Raw genomic sequence first — 12997 nt, 5'->3', positions numbered from 1 at the left:
TCTTGGGTACTTTGCCTAGGTCTGGTTGTAGGACCTTCTCCCAGTGCTTGAGGCCATGGCCCCATTCCATTAGGGCCTCTCTGCTGTTAGCCTCTCTGGTTTTCTAATGGAGTCATTCCTACAGCAAGTTCACTGTATAGGACAAAGACCATCAGCCCAAATTCCACCAATATGCTGTATTAGTTTCTCATTATGCAAGAAAATCAGAGGTAGGCACAGGTTGAGAAATGTATGAAAAGTTCTGAAAGTGAAGCATCAAACATTGTCACTCAAAGAAAAGCAACCTTGGATTTGGATTTCTGCAGTTCAACTGTATTCGTGTGAATGTAAGTGCATTTTTTATTTCTCCATTTTTTTTATCCTTTCTAATCATTGTATATCCTACATCACCTAACTTTGGACCTCAGAAATTCATCTGTATCATGATAAATTATTATTCATGTCAAGAAAGAAAAACTTGAAGACTCTGGAAGATTCTGAGTTTGTTTCTTTAGAATTATATAAGTAATGTTTTTCATGGTCCCATTCATTTGTGAAGTTATTAATTCTTTATACCGGTAAGAGTGATACTGAATATCATGGAAAATTCAGAAAGACACTTGAAAATGTTTCTTGTTCAAAAATTCAGAACATGTGCTCATTGGAATAACGTTTTAACAACAAAAGAGTATTTTACATTATAAGATTTTTTCTACTTAGTTTTTACACACACACATGTTCAGATTTTTAACAGAATGTAGGACACATTGTAAGAGTCTAATTTTCTTATGCAGATGCACTTATTAAACCTATCAAGAGAACAACTTTATATTAAATGACCTGGGACAGATAATACACATAGATTAATTTGTTGTGGTTAATGCATATTTTATGAATGTAGTACATCTTGATGGTTATTTTACGGTTTCTTTTCAGGCCTTTTATGTTTCCTAACTCAGGATATGTGATGAAAAGATAATCCAACTCTCATTAAACCATTGTTTCTTATTTTAATTTTTAGACCTGGACGAAGTCAACAATAAAAATGAAAAATCAAACATCTGCAACTGAGTTCATTCTGCTGGGATTAACAGATGACCCAAAGCTAAATATTTTCATTTTCCTTTTTCTATTTTTCACCTACATACTAAGCATTACTGGAAACTTAACAATTATCACCCTCACTCTGATAGACTTGCACCTAAAAACACCCATGTATTTCTTCCTTAGGAATTTCTCTTTCCTAGAAATCTCATTCACAACGGTTTCTATTCCTAGATACCTGGTCAGCATCATAACAGGGGATAAGACCATTTCCTATAATTCTTGCATGGCCCAGGTATTTTTCCTCATACTGTTAGGTGCAACAGAATTTTTCCTTTTGACTGCCATGTCCTATGACCGCTATGTGGCTATCTGTAAGCCACTGCACTACACAACAATCATGAGCACCAGGATCTGCTCCCTGCTTGTCATTGGTTCTTGGCTGACTGGCTTTCTCATCATCTTTCCACCTGTGATCATGGGACTTCAGCTGGATTTCTGTGACTCCAACATCATTGACCACTTCACCTGTGACTCCTCACCTTTGCTCCTAATTTCCTGCACAGACACATACTTCCTAGAGCTCTTGGCATTCATCCTGGCAGTGTTAACTCTCATTACAACCTTAACTTTAGTGATTCTTTCCTATGTGTTCATCATTAGAACGATTCTGAGAATCCCCTCTGCTGAGCAAAGGAAAAAGGCCTTTTCTACCTGCTCCTCACACATGATTGTTGTCTCCATTTCTTATGGAAGCTGCATTTTCATGTATGTCAAAACTTCAGCAAAAGAGGGAAAAGCATTGACCAAGGGTATAGCAGTGCTCAATACCTCTGTGGCCCCAATGCTAAATCCTTTTATTTACTCCTTAAGGAACCAGCAGGTAAAACAATCTTTTAAGAACCTGGTCAAGAGACATTTGTCAAGTAAATTTTTAGGGTAAAGAAATCCATTGCCTGGACATTAAAAGGAACCTCACATTCAGTGCAATACCAATATTGTTTTCCAGGACACCCACTCCCTAATCAACTGCCTTTTCTGGATGTTGTATTCTTCATCTTTCAATTTTGATCTCATTTAGAGCAGTTTTCATTTTAGTTATCATTTACCTGCCCTGAAAATTTCCTACGTATGAATGTTTTGATGTCACAAAAATGAAGATGGCATTTAACCAAATTGCCAGAATTCAGATTTTAGGATCATCGATGGACTTTCCCTTTGAGCACCAAGGCAAAGCTTAGTAAAGTTTACCAAACCTCTCTGAAAATTATTTTCCAAGGGCATAAGTGATACCAGCAGTTAACAGTCATGAGTTCTGCTTCCTCAAATGCTGAAGTTTGAACATTAGAAAAGCAGCCAAGGCAAGTGTAGAAACCAAGTTTTATTTAAAAAATAGTAATACAGACTTCTCCCAGGAAGGGGAAAGGGGCCATAGCTGGTGTACTGGTATCCCAGGATCTGAGAGCATCCTGCCTCTTTTATACATGTTAGACCTTCTTTGTTCTCATGTCCTTATCTCTTGCCTTCCTGTTAGGCCCAGAGATGCTGGTGGGATGGTCAGAAGGTGAGAAGATTGTAGGCTGGAAGGGTCTAGGTGGAGGGATCAGAAGGGAGTGGCAACCCAGAGGCATTAATTAGAAGTCCCCTGTCTGCTCAGAGGGTACTTCATTAACAACTTTCTGGGATGGGCAATATAGGCAGGTAATATTGGTAATCAAAGGACTCTGGAGGCATTAACATTCCAAACTTCCAGGGGCAGTCTCCAACTGCCAGGACCCAAACTGGCCTCCATTTTCACCATCCAACCCAACTACCTATCAAACTGACTGCCTGACTTTAATTCTTGCTTCATAAGCACAGAGTACTAAAGTAGAATCTTCTGTGAGGTAATGTCTTTTAGTATGTTTCTCTTTCTCCTCCTATCTCCACTGGTTCTCACATCATGCATATTGCCCTGTGCTATTTAGTGCACATGTGTTGTATCTTCATTGTGAAATAAATCCTTCAATCTTGCAATGTGTGCTGCTGAATGCTTTTGGACTCCAGCTTCAAAGTTAAAGCAAAGTTAAAGCAACGTTTCTAGCATGCCCCAGTATTCTCACCAGGATACATCTTTAATGAACTCTACTGATGGTTTCCCCATATTCATTATTTTCTTTTACTTTACTAATGCTGAGGTTGGATGTCATTTTGGAGGATCCTGGAGGGGGAGTTGTTTATTTGTTTGTTTTTGAAAAGAACCTGTCTTGCCTTGGTTTTGCTGGATCTGATCTTATCATCATTTATTCCTGTGGCAATTTAAACCCATATGCCTCAGATCATACTTGCAGTTCTCAAAATCTTTTTACACTGATGATATCTTAAATTACTTCCAGTATGTATATCACATTATTTTTTATATTTATACACACACATACACACTTTGGAGGGTTTGGGATTAAGAATGTTTAAAATATTCACCCTTAGGTAAAACCTCTTCCTTTTTAAATTTTTTAACTATTTTTGTCTAATTAGTTGTACATGACAGTAGAATACATCTATACATTTTGGTAGATCATACATAAATGAAATGTAACTGCTCATCTTTCTGATTATACCTATTGCAAGATCACATCAGTCATGCAGTCATACATGTACATGAGGTAATAATGTCTGTTTCACTCTACTATCATTCCTTCCCTCATATTCCATAGCCCCTTCTTTAACAGGTTATTAGTTATAATTCTTAATTTGTAAGATGAAAAATTTTCAGTATTCATCATTCACCACTTTATCATATTCTTCTACAGTAATGCATCTACACATAAAATCATTGCATTTACTTTGGAAAGACTTTCTTTAATATTCATTTGAATTCTCAGTGCTTTAGTTCTTTTTTTTTCTCCTCAGTGAAAACAATGAATCTTTCTAACAAGACTTTATAGAAACAGGGTTATGCACAATCAAAAACAAATGAAAGTTAACAAATTTATTCTGGAAGTATGAATATTTAAAACATCTATATTTCTTAACCAAAATATTGACTTCCTGTGCTTGCAAGAAGTGTTCTCCTATATTGATAGCAACTTCTTTTAGAATTGGGACATTCACTGGAATCTCTTCATAGGCATCAAAGAGCTGAATCTTCTAGTCTTTCCAGAATTATGTTTTTGCTTCAGAATTGAGTTTTGCTTGACAAGGCCTTTTATTTTTCCAGTAGTTGCTTCGGAGATTCTGTGCAAGTATGAGTTTTCTTTGCACCTATTGACATACATATGACTCAAGCACTCTGGTACTCAGAAGTCCAGCTCCTTCAGTGCATGCTCAAATAGAGAAAGATGTGCTGGGGAATGTTTAACAACTAATGTTCATCCACAAAAATCCTAAGACATAAATTTTATAGTGCAACTGTCAATAATAATGATAAAGCATAAAAACAATACACTTTATTGCAAATGTCATAAACACAAGTCATTTTTACACAATGTTTTTGTTGTTTTTTTTTTCCCAATCTTAAGTTCATAAGAAGGCAATGTTTGCCATTCAACCACAGTTTGAAAAACAAAGTTGTATTTCAATCTCCTTTTTCCATCTTTAAATCTCATAACAAAGGTTTTGAATAGTTATTAGATTAATTTCAAATAAAAATTGAATTAATTATGGTTGCAGGATTTATTTAAAATTGTGAATTTTTTCAATGGCTGCCTACCAAGGTTTTGAAAAGCTTAACACTGTGGCACTATCCTGTATTCTCAAAAATGTAGGATAAAGGGGGCTCTGTTAGGTTATTGAATAAAACTGTATTTGCTGTATACGTGAGTTTCTTAATATACACATTATCACAATTTTCCACCTGTCTTTCTTTAATAATATATCCTCTTAAATGCACACTCTTAGTGCTATTTTGACCTATAAATAAGTTCCAGATAAGTAATATTACACCAAAGTGTAAAACACTCATCCTTGGACATCTGAAGAGTCCCTCTGCCCTGCAAAGGAAAACTGCATTTTCCACTTGTTCTTTCCATATGATTTAAGGTATCCATTCTCATGGACTTTGCATTAGTATGTATGTGAAAATGTCTGCAATTATGGAGGAAGGTGGTGGGTGAGGAGCAGCCAGATCATACTGGCTTCTCTGTCTTTGAAGTGGATCAACAGTTGTGCAGCTCCAAAAGGAGAAGGAGAGCAGAGCTGTATTCCAACTCAGTGGAGCAGCGATGAGCAGCAGCACAGAAATAATGGATCGTCACAAAAATAAGAGAGTTTTGTGGGGTGAGTCCAAATAACAGTCAACAAGCACACCTGGAGTGTGGCTGCTCAGAGGAAATAGGAAACTCCCTTTCTGAATGCTGGGAGAGGATGCAGATACCATCGATCTCAAGAATTACAGACCACAACTTCAGACAGATATACAATTTGCAGTTTTAAGTATAGAACTACAAACACATGACTTGGGAGCAATTCTGCCCTAGGGAGCTGATCTGTATTCCCTGATGAAGACAGTGAGAATTGGGACCAGGATCCATCATAAAAGGGACAAGTTTGTTTGCAGAGTGGATGAGTGATCTATACCCATTCTGCATCTTCTAGTCTACTCTTGACATCCCCAACACCCAGAAGACCACAACAATACATTTCTCATTTTTTCCTTCCTTTTTTTCCCCTTCTCTTTCTCTCTCACTTGAATGGCAAGTTCCAGTTCAATAATAAGACCAGATGGAGATGTAGTACCAGGGGTTGAAACTGAACAAATACCCTTATATTCATTTATGAATATGTCAAAATGAGCCCCATAATTGTATTAATATAGAATGAAATTTTTTTTAAAATTTCAAATGGAAAAAAGAGTCCAAAGGAAACACATTAGAAATCTTGAAGGATCTCAACACTACCTTTAAACGCTTTCACTTACAGGGGCTGGGGGTGTGGCTCAGTGGTAGGGCTGGGGTTGTGGCTCAATGGTAGAGCCCTTGCCTAGCATGTGTGAGCTCCTGGGCTTGATCCTCAGCACTGCCTATAAATAAATTAATTAAATAAAGACCCACTGACAACTAAAAATATATTTTTAAAAAACCTTTCACTTCTGAAGCCAAGTCAGGTATACTGTATATTAGTTTTCAATGCTATGTAACTAATAACTACATATTAGCACCTTAAAAGGATTCACATGTAAATTCTCACAGTATTTGTGAGTGAAGAACCTGGGTGTCCTACAATGATGCTACCAAGTCATCTTGTGGGCTGGATCCTTATGCTGAGGCTCATCTGGGGGTCAGGGGAGCACTTCCAGGATTACTCAGGTTGTTGCCAGCATCACATTGATCATGGATTTGGAATTCCTGAAAACTCTTTCTTCCCAGCCAGCAATGGAAAGATACTGGAGAGCAACTCCAGCTGGCAAGAGTTTTATATAACATAATCACAATAGTGACAGCACATCATCTTTACCATAATGTGTTGATTAGAAGCAAGTCACAGCCTTAACACTGGTGAAGAAGAGACTATGAAAGGGCGTGAACATGGTGATCATGAATCCCACCTTAAAGCTTCTTGCTACATCTCAAAAAGGAACTATTGTTTTCTTCACGTCTAGTGCAGCATGTAAAAAAATAATATATTGTCTGAATGATACTGACCATAACATTTAAAAAATATTAGAAAAAGAGAAAAGAGGAAGGAGGATTAGAACAGAGCTAGGCAGCCGTTCCCCATCCCCACAACACAGAAAGGAGGCAGTGAAGGAACAGCTGATCTGAGAGGTGGTTGCAGAATAAATGGTCTAAGACCCAATATTACAAATGCTGGGACTTGAAGAGACTTGAAGATTGGTTCTTGGAGTAGAAAATAAACAGAGTTCTTTAACCCAAAACCCAGACCAGGATAAGGAAAGAAGAGGGAAACAGAGAGAAAGAGAGCAGAAAAGCACAAAAACCTCCTTAACAACAACTGGGGGACATAAACAAACCAAATTAAAGCATGACAGGAGCAATGGTGTCCTTAAAACAGATCAATTGATCAAGCACTTTAAAGCATTCATAAAGAGAAAGGTGAGCTGAACTCTGCAACCATTTTCGGAGCCCACAGCGAAACAGACACGCTTCACATCAACACAGCATCTTCCCACCTCCAGTAAGCAACAATCTAAACCAGAGGGAGTGTCCTGCCAGGAGTCTCTTAGGAATCTGCACGCACTTCCCCGCCGTGTGCCCCTCTGCGTTGGCACCAGAGGCTCCCCCAAACGCCTCCATCATAGACACTGCAGCTGCCACCATAGCCCCCTCAACACAGCCCCCTCCACATTGGGACACCAGACAGGACCTGGAAGCAGCCGCAGCACCACCTGCCACAGCACTGCATTTCTGAACAAGCCGCCCAACACTGCCCCATCTCTGAAAGTGGACATCTCCATCTTGGGACACCACTGCTGCCATCTTGGGTTACTTCCAAGAGAGGTTCCTGATTGGGAAGTTGAAAGGGCAGGGGCAAGAAAGATACAGTTTAAAGACTAAATTAGAGACCACAAATTGTGGGGTCCACAGGCAATGTAAGGGGCTAAGACCAGGCTTGTACATCAAAGGAATGGACCCAAAAGAGGATTCCTGAGGTGCAATCTTCCAATGGGGACCAGCAGTTGCTATACCCCACCTCCAGAAGTTCCTTCTCCAAGACTAACCCTCCCACACTAGTACCTTCATCATCCTGAGGGTGGAGATGGCAGCAAACTCCAGAAAACCCACCTATCGGATAAAAGGGAAGCAGAGAAGATACTGAACTCCAACTGAAACATATGTTCAATTTTCCTTCAAATCTCTTTTTCTTTTCCTCTTCTCATATTCCCATCATTTTTTAAATATTTTTTTGGTTGTAGATGGACAAAATAGCTTTGTTTTATTTATTTATTGTATGCGGTGCTGTGGACTGAACCCAGTGTCTCTCATGTGCTGGGTGAGCACTCTAACAGTGAACCATAGCCCCAGACCCTTCCCAACATTTTTGAAACCAAGTACTTAATAGGAGGTAGTTGGTTTAAGGCTGCATATTGTTTGCATTGGGTGCTGTTAATATTGGTCTCCCCCTTTAAGGTGAGCTATTAGAAACCTGCAGGGAAACTGCAAGCCTATAGGGAAGAAAGTGTAATACCTCTGTTCTGCATTGCTAAAATACACATGAACAACATGAAAAAACAAGGGAAGAAAGTGTCCCCAAACAAAGCTAGATACTACAATAATAGAATCCACTAATAGCAAAGTAGGAGAAATGTCAAAGTAGGAGTTCAGAATGTACGTAGTTAAAATGATCTGCAAAATAAAGGATGATATAAGAAAGCAAATGCAGGCAGAAAAAGATCACACCAATAAAGACATAAGAAAGCAAATACAGGTAAAAAAAGATTACTTCAATCAAGTGATAGATATTCAGAAAAAAAAAAAAAACCAGAAATCCTTGAAATGGAGGAAACAATAAATCAAACTAAAAATTCAATACAGAGCATCACAAAGAGACTAGATCACCTGTAAGACAGAGTGAGACAATGAAGACAAAATATATAATCTGGAAAATAAAGTTGAACAGAACCTCCAAGAATTATGGGAAAGCATGAAAAGAATAAATATAAGATTTATCAAGATAGAGGAAGACACAGAGATACAAACCAAAGGAATGCACAATCTTTTCAATGAAATAATGTCAGAAAATTTCCCAAACCTAATGAATGAAATTGAAAACCAAATACAAGAGGCAGAGCACAAAATGTATAAAAATACAAGAGACCCACACCAATACACATTATAATGAAAATGCCTAGCACATGGAATAAAGATAGAATTTTAAAATCAGCAGGAGAAAATCATCAGATTACATAGCAGTTTTCTCAACCCAGACCCTAAAACTAGGAGGTCCTTGAACAACACATACCAAGCTTTGAAAAAAATGGATGCCAACCAAGAATGTTATATCAAACACAACTAAGCTTCAGATTAGATGACAAAATAAATACATTCCAAGATAAACAAAAGTTAGAGAATTTATAATTAGAGAGCCTGCACTACAGAACATACTCAGCAAAATATTCCATGAGGAGGAAATGAAAAACAACAATGTAAGTCAGCAAAGGGAGGAACTATACTAATTGAAAAGCTAAACAAAGGGGAAACCAAATCAGGTTAAAAACCAAAAATAAACCAAAATGAACAGGAATACAAATCATATCTCAGTAATAACCCTGAATGTTAATGACCAAAATTCATCAATCAAAAGACATAGACTGGCAGATTGAATTTTTTAAAAAGACCCAAAAATATGCTGCCTTCAAGAGATTCACCTCCTAGAAAAACACGTCCAGAAACTGAAGGTGAAAGGATGGGGGAAAACCATATCACTCTCATGGTCTCTGTAAAAAAAAAAAAGCAGGGATTTCCATCCTCCTACCATATAAAGTGCACTTAAAGCCAAAGTTATTCACAAATGATAAAGAAGGACATTTCATACTCCTTAAGGGAATCATACATCAACAAGACATAATAATCCTAAATATTTATGCCCCAAACAATGGAGCATCTGTAAACATCAAACAAATCCTTCTCAAATTCAAGAAGCAAATAGACCACAGCACAGTAATACTGAGTGACTCTAACACACATCTCTCACCACTGGATAGATCTTCCAAACAAAAACTAAACGAAGAAACTATAGAACTCAAAAATACAATCAATAATATAGACTTAACAGACATATATAAAGTATTTCACACATCAACGAGTGAATACTCTTTTCTCAGCAGCACAGGAATCCTTCTCTAAAATAGACCATATGTTAGGATGCAAACAAAGTGTTAGCAAACACAAAAAATAGAGACACTATTGGGCATTCTATCATATCATGCAATCAAATTAGAAATCAATGATAAAATGAAAAATAGAAGCCATTCCAACACCTGGAGATGAAATAATATGCTATTGAATGACACATGGATAGCAGAAGACATCAGGGAGGAAATAAAAAAATTCTTAGAGGTAGATAAGAACACTGATACAGCATATCAAAATCTCTGGGACACTATGAAAGCTGCGCTAAGAGGAAAGTTTGTTGCATTGAGCTCATTCATTAAAAGAATAAAAAGTCAACAAATAAATGACCTGACAGTATATCTCAAAGCCCTAGATAAAGAAGAACAGGTCAACACCAAAAATAGAATAAGAAAGGATATAATTAAAATCAGAGCAAAAATAAATAAAATTGAAACAAAAGAATGAATTCAAAAAATTGACAAAATGAAAAGTTGATTTTTTGAAAAATAAATATAATTGATAAACCCTTAGTCACACTAATGAAGATAAGGAGAGAGAAAACTCAAATTACTGAAATCCATGATGAAAAAGGAAATATCATGACAGGCACTACTGATATATAGAAGATAATTAGAAACTATTTTGAAAATATATAATACAATAAAATAGAAAATCTCAAAGACATAGACAAATTTCTAGAGACATATGATCTACCCAAACTGAATCAGGAGGATATACACAATTTAACCAAATTAATTTCAACCAATGAAATAGAAGAATCCATCAAAAACCTACAAACCAAGAAAAGCCCAGGACCACACTGAGTCTCAGTCAAGTTCCTCAAGACCTTCAAAGAAGAATAGTGATACTCCTCAAATTGTTCCATGAAATAGAAAAGGACAGAACCCTCCCAAACTCATTCTGTGAAGCTAGTATCACTCTAATACCAAAACGAGACAAAGGCACATGGAGGAAAGAAAAATTCAGATGAATGTCCCTGATGAACATATTGCAAAAATTCTTAATAAAATTCTGGCACATCACATACAAAAATGTACTAAAAAGATAGTGCACCATGATAAAGTGGGGTTTATCCCAGGGATGCAAGGTTGGTTCAACATCCAGAAATTAATAAATATAATTCATCACATCAATAGACCTAAAGTTAAGAATCTTATGATCATTTCAATAGATACAGGAAAAGCATTTGACAAAATATGGCACTCTTTTATGTTCAAAACACTAGAAAAATGAGGGATGGCAGGAACATATCTCAACATTGTAAAAGCTATCTATGCTAAGCCCAAGGCCAACATCATTCTAAATGGAGAAAAATTGGAAGTATTCCCTCTAAAAAATGGAACAAGACAAGGGTGCCCACTTTAACAACTTCTATTCAACATAGTCCTTGAAACTCTGGCCAGAACAATTAGGCAGAGTAAACAAATTAAAGGGATATAAACAGGAAAGAAAACTCAAACTATCACTATTTGTCAAAGACATGATTCTATATTTAGAGGATCCAAAAAATTCCATCAGAAAACTCTAGAACTAATAAAAGAATTCAGCAAAGTAAGAGGATATAAATCAACACTCATAAATCAAATGCATTTTCATACATCAGTGACGAATCCTCTGAAAGAGAAATTAGGAAATCTATCCCATTCACAATAACCTCAAAAAATAAAATATTTGGGAATTAGTCTAACAAAAGAGGTGAAAGACCTTGTTATGGTTTGGATGTGAGGTGTCCCCCAAAAGCTCAAATGTGAGACAATGCAGGAAGGTTCAGAGGAGAAATGATTGGGTTGTAAGAGTCTTAAACCAATCAGTGAAGTATCTCTGATGGGATTAATTGAAGTGGTAGGGTGTGGCTGGAAGAGATTGGAATTGGGGTGTGGCTACGGGGTATATTTTATATCTGCAGAGTGGAGACTGTCTCTCTGCTTCTTGATGATGTGTGCTGCTTCCCTCTGCCATGCTCTTCTGCCATAATGTCCTGCCTCACCTCTAGCTCCGGGCAATGGAACCAGCATTCTGTGGACTAAGACCTCTGAAACAGTAAGCCCTCAAATAAAGCCTTTCCTCCTCTATAATTGTGCTGGTCAGATCATTTAGTCAAGGTAGCAAAAAAGCTGACTAAAATAGACCTCTACAATGAAAACTACAAAATACTAAAGAAATTAATGAAAACCTTAGAAGATGGAAAGGCTTCCCATGTTCTTGGATAGGCAGAATATTGTCAAAATGGCCATACTACCAAAAGTGTTATACAGATTTAATGCAATTCCAATTAATCCCAATGACATTTCTCAAAAACATTGAAAAAGCATTCAGGCAATTCATTTGGAAAATTTAGAGACCCAGAATAGCAGAAGCAATCCTTAGCAAGATGAGCGAATCAGGAAGCATCACAATACCAGACCTTAAACTACACTACAGAACAATAGTAACAATAACAGCATGATGTTGGCACCAAAACAGACATGTAGACCAATGGTACAGAACAGAAGATGGCAGGGACCATTTCTGCCATGCTGCTTGACAAGGTCCGAGCATGGGGAAGGCCTTGGCAAGGCCACCATTCCAGGAAACTGCCACTGCCATCTCTCCTGGGAATTATGTGTTGTCTTGTAATTATTATACTTACACCTATGCAACTGCAAATCATATTCCCTGGATTGTTGTGATAAGAATTTCACTTCAATGAGTCTGCAAAGTTTGGGGGAGGATGAGAAATACTTTTAAAAAGGTACCAATAGCACACATAATAAATCTGAAAGTACAGAGTTTGAGGAGTTCATTGGAAAAATACAGTTACAGGAACTGCTTGCTCCTATGCTGACCACACCTGCCCCAGTTAATACTTTACCAGTAAAACAGCCTCACAAACAGAACAGGAGACTTGTTGTCCCCACAGTACTAGGACTGCCCTACTTAACTTACAAGATTAGGGGATGTCTGTGGTATTCATGTAGAGGGAAACAAGCAAATAAGTATAAGGACCCACCTCCCACAGATCCACCTCTTCCCTATACAGGAGTGTACAATGAAAATGGTGAATGAATAATTAATACTCAAGAGCCTTTCTGCACACAACCAGCTCCAAGTCCCTGAGCCAGTGCGCGGCGAGCTCCAGCCCACCCACACGCTGCTTCACAGACCAGGACAGGGCAGCCAGGGACTTCCCCAAGAAGCCCGGCTCC

The 12997-nt window shown here is 37.5% G+C and overlaps 1 protein-coding gene across 1 annotated transcript; it reads left to right on the top strand.

The window, feature by feature from the left end:
* Nucleotides 1-1024: 1024 nt before the first annotated feature.
* On the top strand, nt 1025-1966 carry LOC306661092 (olfactory receptor 6C76-like; the record flags this gene model as incomplete). Its single annotated transcript, XM_079139902.1, has 1 exon — nt 1025-1966. The coding sequence occupies one exon, from the start codon at nt 1025-1027 to the stop codon at nt 1964-1966; it is 942 nt and encodes a 313-aa protein (XP_078996028.1).
* Between the last annotated feature and the right edge of the window lie 11031 nt (nt 1967-12997).

The sequence above is a fragment of the Sciurus vulgaris genome (genome assembly GCF_902686455.1).
Source record: "Sciurus vulgaris genome assembly, chromosome: 5".
NCBI lineage: Eukaryota > Metazoa > Chordata > Mammalia > Rodentia > Sciuridae > Sciurus > Sciurus vulgaris.
This window is presented reverse-complemented; position numbering and strand designations above follow the sequence as displayed.